The following is a 26,051-nucleotide window of genomic DNA, read 5'->3' as shown; positions in this document are numbered from 1 at the left end:
AATATAAGTTCTTTAGTGTCTTTAGAATCTGGTCATTGTATTGTTTGGGACTCAACATCACTGAACAAATCCAGAGCACCATAATCAAGCTGGTGGCCTGTGTTCTGCTGCCTTTTCTCCTGATGGCTCTGTGACTGGAGCCAAAAACTAACTGTTCTCATGTATGCTCTTGATTGAATCACAGATGCAATTCCATTCCCAGGTCAAAAGAATGGTGATGTAAGCTCCTTCAGTGCCTTTCTATTTTTCACTAACCAAAAGCTTTCATCATAGATTGCCAACTACCTCAGTAGATTGTCAGTGGAGAACTCAATACCTCGTTTTACAAAGGCCCTTGAGAAACAAACTCCATTTCATACCACTTATAAGTAGGTGAATTTTCTGCATTTTAAACAGTAAAGATGATAAAAGCTAAAAGATTTGGAAGACAGAATGGAGGTAAATGATGACCACACTTACCACTATTACTTTAGCTAGTATTCAAGACTATTTCCTATGCAGACATGAGAAAGCTGATTATGTTATCCTGCTACATCACATTCAAAGCATGACAGGATTTTTATTGCTTCCTGTGCTTCCAGAACATTAATTATCTTATGCTGCAATGGCTTTGAAAACTTGAATTGCAACTGCTATATGTTACTCTCTTCAACAGGTTGATAAAGATTAAATTTAATTTCACAGTTTTGACATTTCAAATAGGAGACATGTCAAATTCAGGATAAAGAAGGTTTTTTGACTGGTGTAGTGTGCCTGTTTTGTACTTTTTTGGCACACCTTATACCAGGATAAAACGATACTTTATCCAAAGCGTCATGATTTATATAGAGAAAGAACAGTCTTCTCTAAGGATAAAAGACATTTTGGAATGCTGTGTTTGAATCTAGTGCTGCAGCACCATCCCAACTAAATATTCCTCCTTTATGTATAGGAAAAGAGCCATGAAAGCACTTTGATGAACTTGAGTGTCTGATGCATACAATGCAAATACTTTAGTAGCAGTGAAACATTGTCCAGCTGTCTCTTCTAAGCCTTCAATCCGGTTTAGCAGGAAGCCAAGTGGTCCTAGGCTGCTACATAAATTTGGTGACATCTGAAAGAAGTGGTGTGCTCAGTTGGACAGACAGGTTTTGCATGGGAATATGTCGCATTAGGAAGGTTATAAAGCAGCTGGAGATTTAATACAGAATCTGTGATGGATAAAATCCAGGGCTACTGGCTGTGCTACTGACTGCCCTTAGTCACACCATCTCTATTCAAGCAACACATGCAACATATTAACAATGCAATAATTAGTACACATTCCTGTCTGCTACTTAAAACTTCACTCCCAGATGCTGCTTTGGTCTGATCTCAGTTTTATTACCTTTGATGATTCCCTGCACTTCGTAATGCCAGGCTCCGTTGCTATTCATTAGACTCAACAGTGGTTAGGCAGACACTAGCTGAAGCCAGGTTTCTAACAGAAATGCCCCTGCTTTTATTACATGCGGCTAACTTCTGTAAATTACTGTAAATCCTTCCTCCAAATTCCCTGCAATATATGTTCATGCACGAGTGTGTCTGGGCAAAACAAGGGCAGCCAGGAGAACAAGACCAAGCAGCTAGATAACAACGCAAATGACTTAAATAAAAAAATAAAACCAAATCAAAACAAAACCAAACTGAAATGAAAATCAAACCAACCAAAAACCCCCCTCACCCAGTCCAGAAAAATCTGGAAAACTCCTTATTTTGCAGTAAAACACTTTGTGTCAGATATCTTACACCTCCCTCTGCTCTTTTCAATTCCTTTGGTTTGTAAAGACTGGTAACACTACGAGGCATCTAATGCCCTCCTACAGCTGGGCAGTAAGACCTGGTCATCTATATAAATATTTCTGGTAAGCAAATGTTCATGATCTGTATGTCAGTGATGGTGTTTTTGTTTAAGGTATCGAGGAATGCACATTTGTATATGACATTATCAGTAGATATCCTAAGGGTTAGTTTGCAGCATCAAAGATTTTCTTTAAATTTAAATTTAAAATAAAATACAATGGGAAAGATTTCGTACAAATACAAACTGTCAAGGTTTGGCTTGAATTGGCCAAAAACCCCCAATACTTCAAAACTTTTTTACCAGCCTCTTTTGCTTATTGCTGCAGCAAAATATGCTATATTAAAGGCAAAAAACCCTAATTATCTAGTTTTCAACAACTGGAAATATTCACAGTAAAGCCAGAAATTTTGAGGCTTAGCAGACACTGACTTTAATGAACATCCTGGGACTGAGTTGTTGCAGGTGTTTATATAAGTCATTCAAAAAGGAATGGGGCTGGTGTTTTTGTCTGCATGGAAATATTTTTAACATTTTTATTCAGCAAAACCCAAACTAGAAAAAAAAAATGCTCAGAAGAAAGAGTAGTATATATTTCGACTGACAGCACAAACCCTTTGAAAGTGCTAATGTTGATTTCCAGTCAACTTTATTTCAACCTGTCATAAGCAGATTGCATTTTCAAATTTTGACTGACTTTCTTTTTTCCCTGGAAAGTTTCTAGATTCACTTTCAGTTTTCTGTTATACAATTTCAACCTTTTCCTAGCTATTTCTCATATGTATTTTACACAGAGATTCACAGAGAGTGTCATCTCTCATTGAACATGAGTTTAAGAATGGAGCAATGGTCAACTTCTGTTACCTATGATGAGAAACTTTTCAATGTGGACATTTCACATAATTTTCTGTTTCCAGATATGTTTTGTACTTCTCTACTGGCTGATGGGATGGAATAAACAAACAAAACCAACAAGCTACTCAAATTCTTTGGAACAGACAATGACTAATTAGGTGTTAGTGTCCATGAAGTGTGTCAAACCAAACAAGGGACGACCGGAGCCTGTTTGCCACACTCTTAAAACTACTTATGAAATATATAATTGGTCATCCTGATAATGGAAAAATAAACAACAAACAACTCATAAAAATTGGAGTGTGCTGATTTTGTTCAGCTGAAAGTGCTTGGGCAGCTCACAAAGAAACCAAAGCTGATCCTGCAAACTCCTCCATCTAAGTGATATTCAAACTCAAGAAAATTACCCAAGCGACTGCAATAGGGTTTTGATATGAAGAACTAGATCCTTAAAATTGTACATGTACTCAAAAAAAACCCCAGAACTGCTGCACTCACTTTGAGAATCAAGACCTCATCTGACATAAGATAAAAAGGTATGCAATATCCCATGGGCTGGCTTCTAGCACTGAATATATAATTCCCCTTTTTTCTCTTGAGTTATAAGACATTTTCCTCAGTATGTAGCTCCCCTGGGACCAGCAACATCTAACATGTTCAAAAGGGATGTTGGCTACACATGCTCTTGCTTATGGGGGATAAAAACTCCACTTCAGCTTATTTCAAAGCAAGCACTTTCTGAGTTGTCCTCTTAGAAAAAAAAAATACTGTCACAATGCAGTTAATTGCTATTTACAGGCATTATTATATCAACAACTTAGTCTGTTTCAATTAATATGAAATAGAATTCAACTGTCCTTATACCCAATGACCTAAAAAAGCACTGAATATAAACTTAATTTAACAACACTCTGACAAAATTTAACAATTTCATTAACTGGACTACCTAGCACTCTTTTATCACACAACATACTCAATTATATAAACATAATTTTGGCATCTGTGTATTTTAATTCAAAACCAGAGTTGGACAGCACAATGCAACAATTGGCAAATCACAATCTTATCTTGGCTTTTGTAGTAATAGTGTCCAAACAAAAGTAGACATTTACTGGCAACAGCAAACAGCAGAACTCACGTCTTTTTCTTTTCACAATTCACAGCATCATGTTGGCATTTGTTATACATTTCTAAGCACATTTTGACAGCTAAAAATGTCCCACATCATACCTCACCATAATGGCTGTTTTACATTATATTTTTGTATCTAATCCACTTTAAAAAAATGATGATCCAATTATTTTTGGTACAAAAGAATTCTTTAGAAATTCTGGTAATTAAATCTAGCAACCTGGAGAATTCCTTGAGTGTCCTAGGATTTTTCTTTTGTGATCTCATATAGGCAAATTCAAGACAGCTCTTATGTAAGCAGTGTCCAAGTTGCTTCAAGCATACGAGCCATATCAAACAGATTTAAAAGATTATTGTGCTGCTGCTCTGAAGAAGCAGGAATGAGGTGAGACAGAAGTGAATTGCCACACTTTGAGCTCACTGGCTGACCTTCCAACCTTTCCTCAACTTGTTCCTGCACACTCCAAAGCATAAAACTGCCTCCTCTCTTCAAAAACAGTAAAGAAAATGGTGTTGGAATGTAAGAAAACATTATAACAAGAGATAAAGGGAAGCAGCTACTTGCCCTTTCATTTCTTTGTTTTGTGTAGGAGATAACTGATTTAACTGGAGTTTGGTCTGAAATAATCTTAAATGAGACATAATTGTCCTAATTGATCTGTTTGAAAAACCCATGCTTTCTGGTTTTTAACCTAACACCTATGTGGACTCTATTAAAAAGCGAGGAATAATTTATCAGGATGTTTATGCTGCACTCTTGATGACACTTTTGTTTAAACAGTTTTAATATTTTCCCCAAAAAACTTAGCATTCAGGTCAACAGAGAAAAAAATTCTTAAACTTCAAAAATGTGCCTACAGAACCTCAAAAGTTCCTGACAAGTACAATATACGCAGGCATTCTACCAAATTTATTACCAGTTTTTATTGAAAAAAGAAAGATTGAATACTTTAAAATAAAAATTAAGGTTTTAAAAAGGACTGTTTGGCTGTTAAATGTTTGTAGGACAGGTAGGAATCTTTTTGCTTATATACATGAAGGAAAAATCACACAGAGGCTATGCAGCTGACCTACAAATTTATTTCTATGCATAAATAGGTCATGCAAAATGCACAAGCATGTATGAAAGCCTCGAAATGCAAGTGCAGGGGCTGGGCAAGTGCAGCACTCATGCTTTGCTAATGATAGCTTCTCCCAGATTGTTTATGCAGTGTGCTGAGAGTGTCAACTGATGTGGAGAGTACTGGAAACTTTCAGGCGTAATTAACCTCTGCAGCCTCTTAATGTAGTTTCACCTATAATCCACAGGTCCATATCAGAGAAGAGCAGAGAGTTTGTTCAGGCTGAATTGAAACACTTCACAGAAAAGTGACTGATTAAAGCCAGACATACAGACAGTAAAAGAAAAGGAAAACAGAGGGGGAAAAAAAAAAGAAAGTCATGTGGTGCCCATTATCTCCATATATCAGCTGCAACAGTCCACACTTCTTCTGTGACATCCTGATGCATCGGGGGGGTCTAAGACTAGCTTTGGCTGATATATCCATCTTAGAATGACAGGAACAGAACAGGTGAAATTATACCTAAAGACATCAGGAAACATTATTTTTTGTCACAATATGGAAAAAAACTCAATGCCAAAGTTTTCTTACCTCCCCTCATCAACACACAAGCAAGAGACCTGTATTATGTTATTATTTGTATTCTCATTAATACAAATGTGTTTTTACCATAAAATAAGATACAAATTCATGAAAAATCATCCTGGTTGCTCAGCTTGCACTATATCCAGAAAAAAAAGGCAGTTGTCCTGCTTCTCCTGAAAAAAATGTCAGGGAAAGCAATGCCTTGCCTGGGGAGGAGGAAGCAAGCACACTTCCTAATATTTATACTAAATCCATTCACTTGGTACGAGGAATAAAGCCAATGAGGTAAAGGTGGAGCTCTGCCTGTTCCCTTCCACATCTGGGACAGAAAGAGAAAAACCCTTGGGGAGGTTTCTGCAAGAAAATCAGCAGTTTTGTGTACAGTGTTAAGCCATAATGGGTGTGTGCTGCAATTCTCTAGTATTTCTAATTCAATCAGCCCTAGCAACAGAAGCTACCTAAGCACTGGCTGGAAATGCTGACTTCTTTAGTCATACAGGCATCAGTGCCTTGAACCTAAAGCACTGACTTAGACATTTTATAAACTGTGAAACTTCTTGCCTGGACCAAGAAGTTGGACACAGGCCTGTGCAAAACACAACATAGCTATTCTCTGCCTTTAGCATCATGTCAGCAAAGAGCTTGATTATTTTGGCAAAGAATACTACAACTGTCTTCTGAGCATTTATTTTTTTCTTCAGTTCTTTTCCTTTTTTGAATTAGTTAGCTGTGCATGGAACTTTTATAATCAAACATTATTTCATTTTAAAATATTACTAAATTAATTTCATTTCTACATAGAAGTAATGGGCTTCAAACAAATTTGCAATTCAACTTTCTAAATATTATGATAAAATTAATTTTTATGCTTCTAAAAGAAACAGAGAAACATCTTGTCAAACTTACGATAGTGAAAAAGAAAATTAAATTGGACAGCTTTCATGATATATTTCTAGCTAATTCCCAGAAAATGTCATGCTTCTTCTAAACTGACATTTTTTTGGACTTTGATTTTGTAAGAAAATTTTTCTCATTATTGCTTATTCACTCTATTTGAAAAATGCTTTGGCATTTCAACATACTTAAGAAAGTAGGGAAAATAAGTTCTTTCCCCAAAACACCCATTAACTAACATTATTCTTTCAAATTTCAAGTGCTCTTATATGCAAATCAATGAGATTTATATTTTTGACATTACACAATTAATGTCTTAAATTTAGTTTTTTCTACATCACTCATTTGTCTGCATCACTGTGTTCTGACCATAGCTCTTGACAGAGTACTTCAACCTTTTCAACACTTTGCCCCATCAAATACACAGTAAACCAGGCCTAGGCCATACTCAGTTTACTGATGGGGGACTGTCTGTTGCCAGGTGTCAGAAATTAAGTCTGTTTAAAGGCTTACTAGTGTTGGCAATCTTGGTAATCTTCTTTTAGGTCTTGAACATGGTGCACAGTTCTAGTCTAAGGCCAGGCATCTAGAAGCAGTTCTCGAAAGACAGGAAATGAAGGCATTGCCTCACAAGCAAAGAACGTGTCGAGACAGATCCAACCAGATCACCAAGAAATACTTCAAATTAAACTGCCCCAGAATTTCTTAGGATTGGAAAACAAGAAATCTCTGTTTTCAGGGTGTGACCTAGTAATTAAAATCTCCAACAAGACACATAGCTCATTAAGTTATGTGAATGTAGCTACCTTACTTTGGATAAAGAATTAACAGGAAGATCACAGAATAACAGAATATTCTGAGTTGGAAGGGACCCACAGGGATCATCAAGTCTAACTGTTAAGTGAATTGCCCATACAAGGATTGAACCCATCACCTGAGTGTTATTAGTACCATACTCTGACCCACTGAGTTAATCCCAAGGTCAAGACACTGGGCTCTGCCGTAGCACACTGTTCTTCGTTTAGCAGTGAACTTAACATATTAAATTTAGCAGAGTAAAAGAAAAAGAAGAGAACACAACTGCCTCCTACATGTTCATTGTGTAGTAAACTGTAGGGAATAAAATCTTTGGGTTGGTTAAAGATCTTACTTGAGGAAAGTAACTGAAAGAGCAGCTCTGACTATCACAATATCACAGAATCATTAAAGCTGGGAAGGACCTGCAAGGTCATTGAGTCCAACATTTGGCTGAATACTTTGTGGACTAAACCATAGCACACAGCGCTACATCCAGTCATTTCTTGAACACTTCCAGGGATGGTGAATCCACCACCTCTTTGGGCAGCCCATTCCAGAGAAGAAATTCTTCCTGAGGTCCTACCTGAAGCCCGCTCCGGTGCAGCTTGAGGCCATTTCCTCTTGTTCTGTTGACAGTATTTTGGCTGAAAGTTAAATGTATCTGTAGCCCTTCTATTGTGGAACAGCCTATAGCCAAGGAGTATGGTGAGCAAACCTACCTGGTGTTGACTGAATTTGTTAAACTTCTGAACAAACTTATATAATGAACATTGGTGAGAACAGGAGCTGTTGTTAGTGTTTCCAAGAGGCTTTTTTCGGTCTTCCTTTTCTGTGATTTGACACATTTTTAATTAACAGACACACGCTTATTAAGTATAACCAATGCCTGTGTCAAGGCTGTTCCTGCAAGAGAGCTCCCAGGTCATCATAAATCACAGAGCAATGCTGTTTACTTCCTGATCCTGGGACTTAAGGCCTACCTGGCTACTAAGTGATCCACCAAAGGCTGATGTTACAAGAAGTCAGGGAAAGACAAGCAAATATTGGTTTGTCATTCAGTAAGTTCCCTATTTTATAGGTAAGTTACCTATTACATGGCTTTACAGAACTTCAATATTCTAGACCAAGAGCCACAAACCACTTCCCACCTACCCACAGCCCCCAACCTGCCACATGTTTGTTGGTGGGAGAGAGGCCATCTGGGACTGCCCATCTTGTGGATGACATGTTCTGGAAATGTGGTAAAGATTTTATTGCTGCCATGCATAGGCTACTGCTCCACAGAAACTGCCTGCTGGAACCATCCAGTGAGAATGTTTCCAATATGGTTTTGCCTTTGAAATTTATGAAGTTAATGAGAAGACAAAGCTTCTACAGTGGTTGGAAGGAACAAAACAATGGGGAGTTTATTGTAGGAATTCAGAGTGCTCCTACCTCCTCATTGCATCTTGCAACACAAAGAAATATTTTTAATTTCCTTTTCCTTTTTATTCCACAAATTACCTTTTCCTTTGGCTATTTCAGCCTTCTGCAAAGCTGACATCTGCAACTTTTTCCAGGACTGGCTCCTGAAATCAACTGGCATTTACTCTTGGACTAGGTTCTGAGGTGGTATTATAAGGTGCTGAAATGATACACTTGGTAGAAATTGAAATCACAGTGGGAATAAATTGACTACTGTTAATCCAATAAATTGCCAATTTCAGAGAAATACTAGAAATACATAATTGAAATGCTGAGACCCTGGGTCAAAACACCATCTTCTCTATTCAGAGTGTAAATGGTAATTTTTGATAATTTTATTTCAAATGTCACTCAATGTTTAACACTTCCTTTACCTTTTTTTCCCCTTTTAAAACATCTCACGTCCCCTTTATGAATCATACCTAAAGGAAAAAAAATCTATACCAGCCACTCTGTATGCTATTTCCCCAGATGGAGCTTAACTGTTCTCCAAACACTTCAGTATATTCTTGCTTTAGGTAACATAATTCAAGAATTTATGACAGTAAAGCTAAGATGTGTGACTTTGCTTGTGGGAAGATTTAAAATGCTAACATGAGCTGGTGAGATTTAGTAACCTCCAGCTGAGGAGTCAGAACAAGTTCCTAGAGGGCTTCTTTTCTACTCACTTCTGGTAATGATTCCCTGATTGCAGTAGTTTCTTTTTGGACTTGTTTCTCCTGTCATTCTGTAAGCAATTCTCTTTGAGTCCTGGGTGAATATATTTTCTTCTGTTAAATCTCTCCTAAACATTAACTTATCCATACAGGCTTAACAGTATGAAAAGGAAGCAATTAAAACTATTAATTTAGACTCTGCAAAATCTGATGGTTTTCAGACTGTTTAATTTCAATAAGACTCTCTACAGATGGTAGATTAGTGAATACATTAACAACACTTTAAACATTTATCTTTCCAGATAAAACAAACTCAGTTCCCAGAGTCTTCCAAAGGACACCTCACAGGTTACATCCAGCTCCTAACTTTGCTCATTGAGAGCTCCTCATTTTCAAACATTGCCAACTTTCTTTACTCAACTGTCTGATGGGCATTTTTACCAACACACAACACTTTCCAAAACCACTGTATTTAGACAGAATTGTCTATTGTCTCTTTTTAATCACTTTTGTGGACTTTTCTTCTGTTTTCTATATCCTTAATTAGTGCTATATTTATCATATATCTGTCATACATCTAGGTTGGAGAAATATTCTGCTGTAAAAATTGAACAGTATTACTCTTTATCCTTCAATTCCCCTGTTAAGAATGAGAATACCATCCTTGTATTGTAAGCACAAAATAATGAACAGAGTGGAATCATCAGTCTATGGCTTTAAAATGGAATGAGCTTGAGTAAAGATAAAATAGAGAAAATCCTGATCTTTAAGCTCTCTGCCTCAGTCCCTGTCTCCAAAGAAGAGAAAAATAACACAGCCATATTTCAAGATTGGATTAGGGAATGACTGTAGAGATGAAAACTTCTAACTAGAAAGCATACCTATTGTCTATAATATATTACCAAATTCTCTGTAACAAGTGAGAATTTAAGTGCTTACAACTGGTTTTGCTACAACTCAACTAACTTTCAGCTACTGCTTATGAAAGTAACCATTGAGTTATTGGTCTGAATATCACTACAGTAAAACAGTCTATTAGCCTAACACTGGACTCTGTAATACTGTCTCTCACTAAAGAACTCTTACCCAGTTGAAAAGTTCACCTTACCATATCAGTTATTTTTGTTTAGAATATATTAACTTTTTGTTCCTAATGGAAGCCAGTTAGAAAAATGAGGGTGAGAGGTTAAACATACATCTGGTCCCCCAATTTAACATAGAGGTTTATCTTTTGCATGTTGCTGATGATAATTTAGAATGGAAGGGGGAACAAAGGAAAAGCACATTTGTATATTTTTCTCTTACGAAAACGGCAGCCTCCATTTTTTGTTTGACATATGAAATAGCTGTGCCATAAAAGCCTGTGCTTTTTAGTTTGTGTTTAACTGTTGAAGCCAAGAAAAGGAGGTGAAGAAACAAGACAGATTTTACTTGGGCTGGTAGGACATAGTAGGCTATAGCAAGCATGGGTCTCATTATGCTTAAGTGAATTAGTCTGTTTCCTTTAAAAAAAGGAGGGGGGTAAAAAAGGAGAGATTAACAAGCCACCAAGGACCTGCTGTAAGACTTTGACACTTTTAGTGGCTTGTGACAAATGACTTGTGAGTATTAACTCTCCTTCAGAATCAGAAAACAAATCTACCATTTGGATAAGGAATGCAAAAAAAGAAAAAGCAACAGCAACAAACTGCTACAAGGTCATGCTGACTAGGACTCATTACCAGTGGAACAAGAGAGCTGAAGAAAAGATAAGTTCTTTAACTGACTAAACTCTGAAATTGCTTTTGGGTGTCTATAAGTCTCTATTTGTCATCGTTTTCTAGGTAAAACTGTTACAGTCCTTTGGAAGGCACTCAAGGGCTCAAATATTGCAACAATGGCACATATTTCTACTTATTCTCAAGAGGTATTTTGGGCCTGGGATCAGCTTAGAGTCTCCCCTCTGGACTCATTCTAAGAGCTGAATATCTTTCTCGTGTTGGGGCAAAATGTAAGTGTGCTCTTCAGACAGGCCTCTACAGATCCTTTGGAAATTTCATCTCACGTGCTACATTAGCTGCACTGTCCTGCATTGTCAGTATATCTGAAAAGGGAGTTTTGCATGTAGAACTTCTATAGCTTAGCACACACAGGACATCTAGAAATGAATAATTTATATATACTTACTGGCTCTTTGGAAAGTAGAAATATTCTGAAACCTCCATGAAAAAATATTTAGTTGAAACCCCAACATTAAGAGTATCATAAATTGTCAGTCTGCAGTTGACTCAAACACCAAAATTACATTCCCTTCCCCATTGTGGGCTTAATGAAATCTCATCTATAACTTCTTGCATCAAGTACAAGGTAATAGAGAGAATTATTGTTTTTATCTACTGTTTTTTTGGTTGATCATTAGATACTTTTTGAGTCTGCATTGCTGTGTGAGCACATGTATGTATACCTCACATCTGTGACTCCTGTTTAAAAGATTTTTACCGTGATTAAGGTTTGGAGGTCCCTGGATAAGAGACCTGACTCCAGTTCCTCCAGCTGCAATTTTTTTTATAACATTATTGAACTTAATTAAATTTCTTCATGAATATAAGCTTTTGTTTGAACTGTGCTTTTCTTTTTTTTTAAAAAAAAAAAATTATTTTAGGTGATGGAGTTACTGTAATTCAGTTAGTAATGAAAAGCTGTATCGGTCTTTATTATGTCCTTAATACAGTTGGAAACAAAAAGGTTATGTCTTGCTGACCTTTATAGTCTACTTTGTACATGTATAAAACTACCAGAACAAGAAAAAGGAAGAATTCTACAGAAAAATTAATATAGATATTTTTCAAGAGTGTTTGTCTCTAAATAGTCATCTTTGCAAAATATTTCCTGTTTCATAAGGAGAATCAGATGTAAGCAGAGTCCACAAATGCATGTGTGGCAGAACTAAAGGAATAAAGCAAGCATGGTGAATTTTGAGCAAATCTGGATAATGCTTTGAGGAATTATTTGGTGTGTGGTCTGAGGCAAGAAGCCACAGAGAGGCGGAAGTTAATCTTATGTACTCCCCAGCTGCAGATATGTCTTTTTGAGAGCTGACTGCAGCAGGAGAAACTGAAGAAATGACCAAGGGACCAGATTAATTCCACATGAGCCAAGTGTCAGCCTCATTATAAGTGTTTTCACTAAAGTTGAAAAGACTTTAACTTGGATGGCTGTCATTTCAAAGCAAAGTTGTGACATGTAGAAGTTATTGTAATAAATTAAACTGAAAGAATAATGTCTGTAACACTAAAGGGGAAGTATCAATAATTTAAAAAATCGTAGAAAATAAATAAAACCAAAATAAATAATTCTAGTTAACTCCAATAGATTGACAACAATTTGGGGAAATTAAGGAACTTCCAAAAATACATATTACATTAATACAATAAATATTAGAAGGATATCCTGCTCAAATTTCTTTTACTAATAGGCCTAGACAGTGAAACAACAGTTATTATTTTAACTATTTAGTTATGGAAATTATACAGATCCTTGAGCTGAAACACTCTAAGGTTCATACCTTCAGAGGAAAAGAAATTTTAACATTGCTTGTGATTATAATGCTCATGCAGCAGAACTAGATCCAGTTTTACAGTACAGATCCAAAATGTGCCTCCACTCATCCTATTTGATTAGGAGATATTTTGTCATTAACCTTTGTTTTATGGTATGCAAAAAATCTGTTGGGTAATCTTGACAGAATGCTTGTAATATAGATATTTTTTGGAACTTAAGAGTTTTTCCTGTTGAAAGACAAAAATACCTTAGTGTGACAGAATTCAGAATGAGCCTGCTCTCTCCTGCTCTACAGGAAGACACAATTGCCCTTACTATTTCTTATATCCAAACCTTTCAGTGAAGAGGATGATTACTTTCTGGGTGTTTTTTTTTCTCTCGCCTGGCACTCACCATGGTGTTACTGGTGTGTTTCACAAATAACTGTCTTTCATAAGACCCTTGCTTGTGTAGGAAGCATTGCTAACTTCATTTCATAAGCCGCAAAGAGCTAAGGAGAAATTAGACTCAATCTCAGAAATTTTGAAGCACAATGGATGACCAACACATAAGACCTAGTATTTCCTAATACTTTATGGAATTCCTTATACCCAAAGTTTAATTCCTGCAGACTATCCTTATGCCAAATTTTCCAGTCATCTACCCTCTCCCTTTAAGCAGATTCCTACTCTGTGCTACTTCACAATCACCAGGAGGACCATTAGTAACTCTGAGGATTCCCTCAGCTTCCTGTTTCCCCTCAGTACTTTCACAGCACATGATGGACAGTCATTCCTACAATCCTACCTCTTTTCTCCAGTCTGTATCTGTTTCAGTCTTGTTTGGAGACAAAAAATCTACCATTGTCATTCAGAATCTTTCTGAACTTCAAATACCCTGCAATCCCTTGTATAAAGAGAGCTGTTGTTGGACCTTTTCTTTCCCAGACAAACTCGGCTGAACAGCTGTTTTGTGAGAATCTCTTCACTCAGATGAAAAGTGTTTTCTCATCCAAAGCCCTATAGTAAGGCATTTTGTACACTGCATTTACTGACAGTAATTATTCTGTCTTCCATAGTGTTCTTAAAATGTTTTTAGTATGCCAGTGTGTTTAGTCTTGGAGTTCCGTAATATACAATAATCACCAGCTTTTAAGCAATCTGCAGTTGTTGTTCTTGACTGGTTTATGTCATATGAGAAAAGGAAGTACCAAAGAATAATTAATATAGAGTTTCTGCTTAGTTTAAATGGGTTCATGGCATGTACAAGCTGGTTTCCAATTTTGATTTTTGGGTTATTCAGACACAGAAAGCTGTGAATGAAATGGTCTTTCATAGCACCTGAAGCACAGATTTCTTTTTAGCCTCATCACCCTTTCCCTGTCAAGCAGTGTTGCCTTGTCCCCCTTTCCCTGTCCTGCAGTATTTCCCACCATATATTGGCAGTAGAAAACATCATAATTCCCAGTTTGCGTGGTCTCAGCATCTCCCTCCATAATTCTTCGTCTAGGAGTAGGCTGTCGACAAAGCAAAATTCAAGAAATGCACCAAAACTGCTTATATTGAATCTACCTTTAAGCCTCAGAAAGGATATAACTTATACCTCCCAGTACTTGCCTTACTGAATTTTCTATTAGAAGCTTAAGGGGTATAAACAACTCATTGGACTAAGAAGTGAGCCATTGCTTATGTGTGCTCATGGGTGTTTAGAAGCAAAGGTCACGCTGCTTTATGAATAAAATCTATCAGACATGACATTAAATATCTGTTCATAAGAATTGGACTTGCTTTCATCATCATCTTCACCTCTAAGAAGCTGAAACAATCACAATTTCATTCCATTTCTTACATTCTACTTACTTTCTAAGGTATTTGTGTCAGAAGCACATGAAAAGAAAGTTGCAATGGTTTGTATGTTAGAATGCCCAGTGAAACTAGGTTTGTAGTAATTTTATGCTCCAGTTTACACATGGTGGTGCCTTAACTCAGTTCTTCAGCCGGAAAATGAGCTGTTGACCCAGCTACTTGTAAGGGTAGCACCAAAACTACACGTGTATCTTGTATGGGAGGGGTTTTTTTTAGCATCTGAAGAGACAGTAACCAGGCCTAGATACAGAAGCAGACTAAGAGAGTGATGAGGTTAGCTCTAGACTCTTCTTCTGCATCTTTTCATGTTACCATTAGTTTTGCAGTTACAGATCCTCAGTGAGCTCAGAATTTCTGTGTTGCAGTTATTAGCACAAGTGTTTTGACAAGGGAAAGGTGTCCTGTCATCAGAATGTGAACCACATGCACCACTCAGCTTCCTCTGAGACAGGGCAGAGGGGCAGAGTCATGAGCCCAGGTTACAGTTCAGGGGAAGGTTTTCATTAGCTTGTCTCCAAGGGAAATGTGCCACAGGTACTAGGATAATTCATGAGGATAAGAGAGGTACTTTCAGATCAACTCCCAGATTGCCCTGTGCAGGATCAGAAGTTTGACATGATAGTTGTTTTGAGACCCTTCTAACTTGGGATACTATACAAATCTACAGCTTTATTACATGGTTTATACTTTCGGTGTTTACATTCAGGAAAACCCATAAAGAAAAAAGAAGTATCTAGAAAATAAGTGAGAAAAAACTTTGTTCTGTTGAAGTTAAAAGACCACTTCAGAGAATATCAGAAGCTTTAGCATCTCCTAAAATGCAATAATAGAACTGTAAAAAGAAGACACTAAACATGTAGTCTTATAAAATATTAATTGTGTTAAATGCAGTCATCTCCTGTTCCATTCTAGAGCACACATTTTTTCCTTTCTCAATGTAGCAACAAACTTTTAACTATGTATCTGCTTCTAAACTTAATGATAAGCTTGCAAAATATGACATATTTGATAACACTAAACATACCAGCAACCAAAACACTCTATTCCACCGTATTCCATGCTCCAAAAATCAAACCACTTGGAATTCTAGGATGCCTTGATGTCCTTCAGGTATATTTTTTCTTAACAAATATAGTGTGTAGTATTAGCATACTGAAATTTAAGAAAAAACAACTAAATAAAGCCCAAACTTTTTTTAAATTTTTTTTTCTTCTTTAATACAGATCTTGTAGCTCTTTCAAGTACTTTATTACTTTTAAGGGCCAGTTCACCAGCCCTTCTGCTTCCAAGTAGTCCATACTGAATTTGATATTAGGAATAAAGCGGGCTATTATTCCTCTTGAGGAGGATAAAATAGAAGAAAAGCTTAGAGCAGGTATCTAATAGCATCTAATATCTACAGAATAGGGTCAGAGAAGACATAATGAAATTTGGAGTGGAAAGTTCATACCTAACACCAAGTACACACTTTGTACAAACTCAAAAGCCACCTTAATGTCTTCATAGTTTCAGTCTGTGAGCAAACAGATGTGATCAGCTAGGACAACTCAACATCACTGGCAGTTCACAGCTGCCAAAAGGGGTAAGCCACACTCCCCCTCTCCCCACTTCTCTCCCACTCATGACACATGCTGCCCCTATTTCTTTCTTGTCATCCTTTCTAGTACTGATCTGGTACTTGTCACACATCCCACCCACTTCCTCTAATGCGGGCACAATATCATTGATTTATACCCAGTCTCCACTTAGTACTGTGCCTTAATTCCAATTAAATAACATCCTGAATGATTCCAAAATGCTTCAGCATTCCCTCCCCAACTCCCACACATGCTGACTACAGCTGCACAGCTGTGTGTCAGGAACCTAAAAGAAAACTTACATTTCATTTATTTCTATGCTATGTTTGAACCTCTAATATCAATGGCAGAAGGAAGAAGAGCAAAGAGACTCCTCACAATCTCCCCCCACCTTCACAACCCCCTCATTATCACTTCTGCTCCCCATGTAGGAGGACGAGTCAGGAATGACAAAAAACAACTAATTGTCCTTCACATATGTTTTCCACCATGAAAGGCGCAGGCATCATATTGCTTTCCTAAATCAAGGTTTATGAAAGATATGATCTTTATTTTTTTATAACATTCACAATTGTTCATGTTCCTACAATCTATAACCTTTCCCTCTCTTTGACAACACCGAAAATTATGGAAGAGGGGAAATAGAAAAGAAACAAAACAATTTGGTGTAGTTTCAATATTTCCTTTTTTCTTGAAAGTCAGCTTCGATGTGTGTGAAAATTCCTCTTTAACTGTAGAAGATATACACTACTGACAGATTATTTAGAGGTAAATGTGAAAGGGGACAGGCTAATAATTCTTTAGGCTAACTATAAAATAGGGGAATGCTTTACAGCTGACATTGTGAGTATATCAACCCAGTAATTGGATGCACGTGTTAGTAGCAGTAAAAAGGCACTGTCCAGTTGTCCACCTTACATGGGAATCTACTTTGAGCGTATTCTTTGATTTACTGTTGCAATTAGAACTGAATGTTCAAAGAAAGAACACAAGTGACCTAATTTAAAAACAGTGCCTTTAAAGCCACTATTTAGTATGAGACTTGTCTTACTTGTAACCATTTCTTTCCCCTGCAACTTCCATTTGTTGCACTGTACTCATGAAACACCGATATCAATTTTAATAGTCTGCACAATTAATTAATTCAGTTTTTATGTGATTAAAGATTTAGTAATTAAATTCATTCAGTGATTAAAGATTTAGCCACTTCCTCCTGACTCCTACCCTTGAAGATTTTAATTCTCTTCATAAACACAGAGAGCTTTCCCAGGCCGACTTTTCAAAACTTCATGAACCACTGTTTTCTGTCTCCTTTTTACTATGTTGTAACCAACAGAGATGTTGGTTTACAATAAATTGGCACAAGAACCAGAAGCAATTAGGGGAGCTAGGGAAGGATCCCTCTAGTTAACAGAACTAACGTTGCAAAAACCATTGACTATTCTGTGTTAAAGCATCTGAGCAATGAGAGGATGTAAGACAGCAAAGTATCTCATAAAAATAAATTGTCAAAGCAAAAGAAAGGAAGTTTGTTTGGCAGGTACACACAGACTAGTGGCACTAATACACCTACCAACTGAGAAATGAACATGGGCTAAGATTAACTAAACCTGTCCTCCATTTCTCATCTGGTAGTCTGGTATTCACAGCCCAGAGTGAGCAAGAGTTGCTTTTCCGTGCAGCCTCATCAAGCTGACACTGCTTGGCAATGCTGATAAACAAAATATTTGTGCTGTTCCAAGTGACAAAGAGATCATTAGATGATAAACCCCAGAATATCAGGACAAAGTAGTTCAGTGATGTATACAACTACAAGCAGTAGTTTAAAGCAAGTGTTTAAATGAGCAAGATGAAATTTCAACCTGGTGCTACTTTGGCAAAAAAGAGACAGTAAGAGCTTGATTCAAAAACCTCTTCACAAAATAGAAAATGATGTTTTATCTTGGCATATCAAAGCCAAGAAGGGAGTATATAAGAAATCCCAAGCTGACCTAGTAATTTCTCTGCTTTGTTGTCACTATCAGCCCAAATACTAAGCCTAAAAATAGAAATACAACATTATTCACACATACATTTTTCCCACTTAGAATCTTTCTTGTGCAATTATATTGCATTCTCAGAGGAAATGTGAGCAATGCACATCACAAAAGTTGCTGCTCTGTGTTCATATAGGTACCCATGATTTTTAACTTAACACACAGGTTAACAAGATTTGCATAGAAAGTTTTTTCTTTTTTTTTACATGAAAGGCTCTCTGCAATAAATGAAAACTCCCCTATTGCAGGATCTGATCTGACTTTCATTTGAAGTGAAAAGGCCCCTATTCACAAACACAGTTCAAAGACATCTGAAAGTCATCTTAAAATGCCTTATTTCAAAACAGAGGATCTTATCCTATGAGTGAATGCATCCAAGATGTTTCAGAAGTGTAAGCACATTCTATACTGCTCACTCAGCTAATGCCATCTTCAAGGGAAGTTCTGACCGAGCCACTACCTGTGAACCCTCCTATTAAAACAGAAACATGGCATCTATAAACCTGTACGTCCCTTGTTTTCTTTTTTCTGGGTTTTAGGAACAAGCTCTCAGTTGCTCCTAAGTCTTGGGATATTTTTTTTTTCCCAAATGGCTGTAAGTTGGATTTATGAAGACAAAAAGACTTCTTACAACTGTGTATTTTGTAAAGATTTATGATGGGGCTACAGTATCAGCATGGAGGGTCTACAAGGCAGGAATGCAGTAAGGGTAACAGGAGAGTGTCATGTAGACATTAAATAGTACAATTCTTTCCACATTCATAAATCCTAAGTGCCTATGGCTTTATACTGCTGGTTATAAATTGTTTAACTGAGTTCTACAGACAAAAACAAAAACCAAACAAAAAAAAAAAAACCACACGCACCCAAAATAATCAACAACAACAACAACAAAAACAACTAAAAAAGGAAAGAAAATAAAAAACTGAAGCTGAGAAATCATGTCCTTAGGAACATATACATGTCACGATAAGGAGCCTTTGTTTCAAATTACTTTAAAATGCTCATTAGTATTTCTTATTTTAAGTATTTGGTTTGGTAATGCCATAAAATAGAACTCTTTGGAGAGTAAACCAGCAAAACACTAATCAGTCTTTAGAAAAATGGTGAAAAGTTCTCACATTAATTTACAAACACATATGAAAAGGAGTCAGTAATCCCAAACAGTTAGTTTAGAAATTGTTCAGGAGCAAAAGGGTGTATTTTATCAATTATTCTAATCTGCTTGGGGCTTCATAACTGATATTAAGGTAACTATGGCACTTTATTATTTTTCTGCACTGGATAATCAAATGTGTTTTGATTAAGTATACTTAATCAAAACACATTTAATGCATATAAACAAATCTCTAGTACAAATACCTATTTATATGTCATGTATATATGCACACAATTAAAATCCTCATTAGTAATGTTCAGTATGTCTAGTATTTGAATGGCTGCTTACAATCTTTTGGGCTAAAGAATGAGGCTCAAAACTTTCTTGCTTTCACTCACTGTGTTGCTAAGCTTATCCCACGCTAACCAAAGCTAAACCGAAGACCATCAGGAACTTCAAGAGTTCCTAAAGCTTAGTATAAAAGATACTTGAATACCCAGAAGAAAAGCCCAGAATAGGTTAGCTTGTGGGAAGTGGCCAATTACTTCTTGCTAGCTCCCCTGACGTACAATTTTATTCTGCAACACAGTGTCTTTTTCTTGAAATAGTCCACTTGGGTTTGTCAGAAAGCAAATTAATAGAGAAGCTACGGATGCAAGCCCTTTTGGCTTTGCTTGAACTAAATTAGCTTTGAGTTGAGGATGCAGACCCTTCTCGTTCACCTCTTTGAGCAGAGGTGACACCAGGCAGTGGCTGTGCCGCCATCTACTGTAGGTTTTGCATAGCACTGCTTGGTTCAAAGCCCGCAGGGATTCCTCCGGCAATCCTTCCCACTCATCTCCAGGCTCAGCGACACAGTGACACTCACTGAACATGCACCTAAGTAACAGCCTCATCCTGCAATCTTTGCTCAGGCAGAACTCCCTCTGCAGACTGCAGGTCAGCTGCTGCTAACAAAGTATTGTGTATTTTGTTATTTTCTTCAAATGGTAAGGTCTGTGCTGCAAATTTGAAGTTTGTGTGCCCTCATGGTACTGTGAACAGTTGCCTTAGAAGTCAATTGAAAATTGTTTAGCACTGAGACATACATTAAAGTTTTCTTGAACCAGTTTATCATATATCATGTAGCTTTAATGCATTCCAACCATTAATCCCAGATAGTTTCACTATCATAGTTAAGAGAACTATCCATATGAGAGTAAAGTCACAGACTGCACACATGTAGGTCCCTCTCAATTTTAATATATGTCTTAAGCTTCTCTTGGTGATCCCAGAGCCTGAGCCAGAGCTATAGTGAAAGATTTTGTAATTAATTGCTCTTTTGAGGATTTTTGGGTTGGTTTGTCCTTCATCTAGTATATAAGCCCCCAGAAAACACTACAGCTCTCTTTATTTGTGTTTGTGGAGGGCTCTGTCAAGAAAAGGGGCAAGGGGCTTCACAGCTATGGTGCTGCAGGACAAGGTAGTAGTTGTATTTTGAGAACTGACTTCCAGATGTAAGGAACAATAAAATAAAGTGTCCTACATCTATCTAGTGACAGACACCTCCATCCATGCCAAGTGCTGCAAGTTCTTCTGACAGACAGTCAGGAACCACCCGGTACTCCATAGGTAGAGAAAGGATGATGGAATAGTTCCAAGCAAGTTGGAACACAGCTGCCAGAGTAAACTTTAATTTAGTGCACTCCACACAATATTTATAGAGCAAATCCATGAACGCTGTTTGAGCCGTTTGAAGGCTGGAGACTAAATTCTGTTTTCTGAATGTTTATTCTGACTTTCTCCAACTGTTCTTCTTACTTGACACTGCTTAATTGGCAGTGAGCCATGAAAGCTGTTGTCTAATTACACAACCTATCATGATCTTACAGACCTACTGATAAGGCTTTACTGCAGCATAAATGGATTTTAAACATTAACATATGAGAAAACAAGCCTCCAAATTAGAATATTTCGGTCTTGTGTGTCAATAGTCACTCTTACTTGTTTAGGAAAACATGATTTCAGAGGGAGAAACTAATTTTAGAGAATAGCCTGTAATGTTAAACAGGCTACAATTTAGTGGCCTCTCTAGCTAACTCTCTGCGAGCAGAAATCAATTCACATGCAATTACTTATTTCAGACCATATGAAAGATACCATATCTTTTCATGGAATCAGTCCAGTTGAGGATTATAGCAGTATTATGATAGCACTGCTACACATGATGCTGTGAAAAACATGTATTTAGTGAATTCACTTGAAACATTTTGCTACACGGTTTTGAATAAAGGCACAATAAATATATTTTTAAATGATCTCAGACTAAGTCATTACAGAAAACACAATTTCACACTGCATATTATAATGACTGTTAATCAACAACATAGAACTCTGACTTCTGTCAACCGGATGGTAATAGTTTTGAACTGGAGGCTGTGCACTAGGTTGGCCTTTGTTATGTAAATACAGTAGGGAAGCTACAAGTTTTAGGATGATGGCAGTCCTTTCTTCACTGCACATAATCTTCAGTGATAGGATGCAATTATGCATAATAAAGACACTGTTTTGCTTTTATATGAAACAAATTACATTCTCCTCTCTTTCAGCAGATACGCTGCAGATGTGACAGTAACCATGACATCAGTGAGAAGGCCAGTTCTCTTTCTGATGCACTGACTGGAAAACCAGGACACACCATACACATCCCCTCCCACAGCTGTGGGGGGTTTTCATTGCATTGCAGCCTGAAAAGGTAAGAAGATGTATATGTATTCAGTGTATTCCACCTCTTCTTGGCAGGATTTTGCAAGAGTTTAAGCATGTGGATAAGTTTACTCACTGAAGAATTCTGCTGGCTAAGTGGGACTGCTTGGATGTGTAGTTACTTCCCTGAGTATGCTGCTGTCAGAGTGGGCACCTTAGAGCCCTTTTTGGCAGCAGTGTGCCATACAGAATGGTTTGATGATCTTAGAGATGCGTGCAAAGCTGTCAGAATCCTATTTTAGGGGTTAGGTTCTCCTCCAATTCCCAAGGTAATCTAAGAAGCACCATTCTAGGACCTCATTCCACACAAATCCATCAAAGTTAAGCCCCCCTCACAGCTCTGTTTTTTACAAATTTGCCGTTCTATGAAATAAAGAAAGGGAGGTGGTAAAATTCAGCTGCTTTGACATCTAAAGTATTTGCAAACATCAGAGTGCACAATAAACCATGAAGCTTCAAGGTGGAGCAAACGACACATGATACTCCAGCCTTTTCTCACTGTTTCTTACGTTATGAGTATTTACTAGAAATACAGCTGAATTAACAGCAGTGTCTATCAATACAGCATGGCAACCTGCTGAAGCACTCCATATTTTACACATTAGCTAACAAGGGATCTACTTAATTCACTTTCAGTTGTTTTAATTTAACAGCAGATTTATTCCCAAGTTTATCTGGATTTATGTAAAACAACACAAGATCCAAAATGTGGTTTTTTTACCAGTGAAGAAAGCCTTAGAGTTTCCTCGAGTTGCATAGCAGAGCTTGCTTTCTCAGCATGTTCCTATAGCCACTTAAGATTTGCAAGAGAAAGCAATATATTGTGATTTAGTACAGTTCAATTTGAGATTGCACAGGCAGGAAAACCAAGTAAAGGGTACATTTCTACCGTTAACAGCCAAAATACACATTATCAGCAGCATGCTATTACTAAGCATCTAATTACTTCTGGAGAAAAGCTCGAAACTTCAGCTATGGAGACTGCCATATGACTTTTGCTCTGAAATAATTTATTAAAAAAAAACCAAAAAACAAAAGGAAAGAAAAGAAAAGAAAGAAAGAGAAGGACAATGAAACGCGTGTGAGGTCTGTGGGAAGGCAGCCCCAGATGTTTACAATGGAGCGAGTAGCGGTATAGCGGCGCTGCAGCCCGGGACCGGCGGGACGCAGCCCGGCACCGCCTCCGCCGCACGGCGGGCGGCAGCGCGGCCGCGCACCGGCTCCCGGCGCCGCCGGGCATCCCCGCTGCGGGGAGCGCACCCGGGCAGGACCCGGCCCGCAGGAACCAACAGCCCTGCTCCGGGAGCGGCGAGGAGGGAGCGCGGAGCGGGCGGCTCGGGGAGAGGAGCGTGCGGGCAATCGATTAATTGTTCCAATGCAGCGCTCTCGTCAAGGCACTCTAATGACAGGGGATAATGATTTTCAGATTCGGGAGACAATGTCCCCCACACACTCCCCGCCGCTTCCTCGCAAATCCTTCTAATTTGCTCTTCTGCCAGGCGAAGAAGCAAACGGTGCTCAGCGAGGCCATTTGCAAAACAAATGTAACCGGAGAGACTCGCAGATACGGGCTGGCGGGGAGCGGCGTCCCTGAGGAGCCGAGCCGAGCCCACCCAACCCTGCCCTGCGCCCCCTCCCCTCCGCGGCGCCACCTCTCCCTTCCCTCCCCAGCCGGGGGCTCGGGCGCCCGGGCCCGGGGCGGCCGCGCCCGCAGCGGACCCTGCCCGGCAGCGCGGCGGCAGAGCCGTACTTACTGAACGGGCAGTTCTCCTTCTTGGTGCCGCTGACCTTGCCGTTCTTCTCGATCTTGAGAAAGTACTTGTTGTAAGAATAGAGCTTCCTCTTGCGCACGTCTCCTTGGAGGTGATTGTAGCTCCGCACGTGTCTCCCCGCACTGGAAGGAGAGGATAAGGACGAGGGGAAGGAGGAGGACGATGAAGAAGAGGAGTTGTTGGCCTCCGGGGACAGCATGTCCTGGCCGAGGTCATGGCAGGTGACAGGCACAGAAGACACCAAGAAGAGCAGCAGCAAGCAGCAGCAAGGCAGGTGGGAAAAGGCTGAGGCACCATTTGTCAGTATCCATTTGCACATTGTACTGAAACTCTGGGCGCTGGAAAATGTCTTATCAAATGAAACATACTGGAAGGGTAAAACCTGGTAAAAGGCAAGTGGAGAGACGGTGGTTGCTGCTTCTGGTTAGATTCCTCTGAGCTCTGATCTGGCCTGAAGTAAGTGCACCAACATCCATAACTCAGGGGACAAATCGCCTCAGAAGTTGCTGCCTTTTAATCCTTCGAGTCCTCCCTCAGAAAAAAAGAGCTGTTGGTTGTTGGTTTGGTTTTTTGGGTTTTTTTTTTTTTTTTGGGTGGGGGGGTTGCTGTGGTTAATCCTCTTTCCTTTTTCCCTTCCCCACCTCCCCACATGCACACACACTCCCCAACCTGGTTTGAGACTTTCCAGCAGTTATTTTGTTCTCTTCCTCACTCCTTTCTTCACCATCTTAGATGCAGAAAGGTCTGAAAAATAGATGACAGCAAAGTCAATGACAACAACAAAAACAACGACTAAGATAAATAATAACCAGCGGAGAGGGGCGCCGGAATGGATTTTTCACACATACACCTTTACACGCACATGCACTCACACTTTGTGGCTTTGCACCTTCTTCTGATCCCCACCCTCTTGCCTTTTTGCAAATCCCAAACCAGTTGCACAACTCGTCCTTTTCTCACTGACAACCCCAGAGGAGGAAGTTTCTTTGTTTTGCTTTGAATTCTCCAGAACAGTATTAAAAAAAAAAAAAAAATCCCGAGAGAAAGAGAGAGGGAGAAATCCCAACTTGTCCCCCCGCCCTTCCTTTCCTTTCCTTTCCCTCCCCCTTTGGTTGTAAACAGGTTGGAAGCTGTAGCCTAAATGTCAGCGATTACAAGTCAGAGGTGGGATGTGCCTCTGGTGGTCAGCCCTTATTTGCAGGGGGTCAGGCAGTGGTGGGACATCTGAAACCTTTTTGCAGCTGGAGCGAGCGGTGCCTGCTGCGGAGGCAGCCCCGGGAGCTGCCCTCGCTTCCTCCCGGGCTGCGGCAGCCGCGGCAGCCGCCGCCTTCGGCTCGCTGCTAATTGCTCCTAAAGCGTCCTTCTCCTCGGAGCGCCGGCCACCAGCATGGCTTAGAGACTCATGCTTTACTAATTTCCCTGTCTTCCAAGTTGAACCAATCCCCTCCAGGGAGGCTTTCCTCCCCCTTCACTCTTTCTCCACTCTCCCTTCCCCCCCCCCCCCCCCCCCGAAAAAAAAACCCTCAACCAACCAACCTCCTCGCCTAAAAATTCCCCCAAACTAACAAAAACCAACCCCCAAAACCCAAACTTGTTTTCTAGTGGAGGGTTTTATTTTATTTTTTTTGGCAGTGAAATGATTGAGAAAGCCACCTGGAGCTTGTTGCCTGCTAGATTTCCCCCTCCCCCCCGCTGGAGGAGGGGTTGCGTGGAGAGGTTGGAAAGGACTATATACTACAGGCAGACCCTGGAAAAGCAGATTATAAACTGGTCAGAGAGAGTAAAAAGGGAAGAGACATAATTAACTCCTTTTCCTTCTTCTCTGCCAGCTTCCATGGAGGTCTTTCTCCCTCCTTCAATGAATCACTGATTTCTCGCTTCCGTTGCTGAAATAAAAAGTTCACACTTTAGCCTGCTCTTCCTTTTAAGCCTCTCAAGATTTATTGTGTCTCTTTCCCCACCCTCACTCTCCTTGTCTCAAAAGAAATCAGGGCCCTAAATGACCATTTTCTAATTGCTAACATGAGTCGTTTACTGAATCACGCGTCTGACATCAAAGCAAAAGGGATTTTATTGGCATTGCAAAGGTTTCCCCATAAAATCTGTCTGAATACTTTGCTGTCTTTTTAATTTTTTTTTGGACTAATGCAGTTTCCCTTGCCAGAAAGAAACAAT

General features: G+C 38.8%; 1 protein-coding gene across 6 annotated transcripts in view; it reads right to left on the bottom strand.

The window, feature by feature from the left end:
- FGF10 (fibroblast growth factor 10) overlaps positions 1-25,251 on the bottom strand; it is a 61,383-nt gene extending 36,132 nt beyond the window's left edge. The window contains exons 1-3 of one of the 6 annotated variants that reach the window (XM_058828200.1): positions 24,749-24,942; positions 24,546-24,620; positions 23,859-24,408 (exon numbers count right to left, since the gene is read on the bottom strand). In XM_058828200.1, the coding sequence (XP_058684183.1) occupies positions 23,859-24,195 (337 nt within the window). In that variant the 5' untranslated portion in view covers positions 24,196-24,408; positions 24,546-24,620; positions 24,749-24,942. Of the gene's footprint in view, positions 1-23,858; positions 24,672-24,724; positions 24,943-25,107 lie in introns of those variants that run through there. The other 5 variants (XM_058828199.1, XM_058828197.1, XM_058828196.1 and 2 more) reach the window with 5 other exon arrangements.
- Between the last annotated feature and the right edge of the window lie 800 nt (positions 25,252-26,051).

The sequence above is a fragment of the Poecile atricapillus genome, chromosome Z (genome assembly GCF_030490865.1).
Source record: "Poecile atricapillus isolate bPoeAtr1 chromosome Z, bPoeAtr1.hap1, whole genome shotgun sequence".
Classification (NCBI taxonomy): Eukaryota; Metazoa; Chordata; class Aves; order Passeriformes; family Paridae; genus Poecile; species Poecile atricapillus.
The sequence above is the reverse complement of the archived record's forward strand: the minus strand, read 5'-3'. Positions and strand labels throughout refer to the sequence as shown.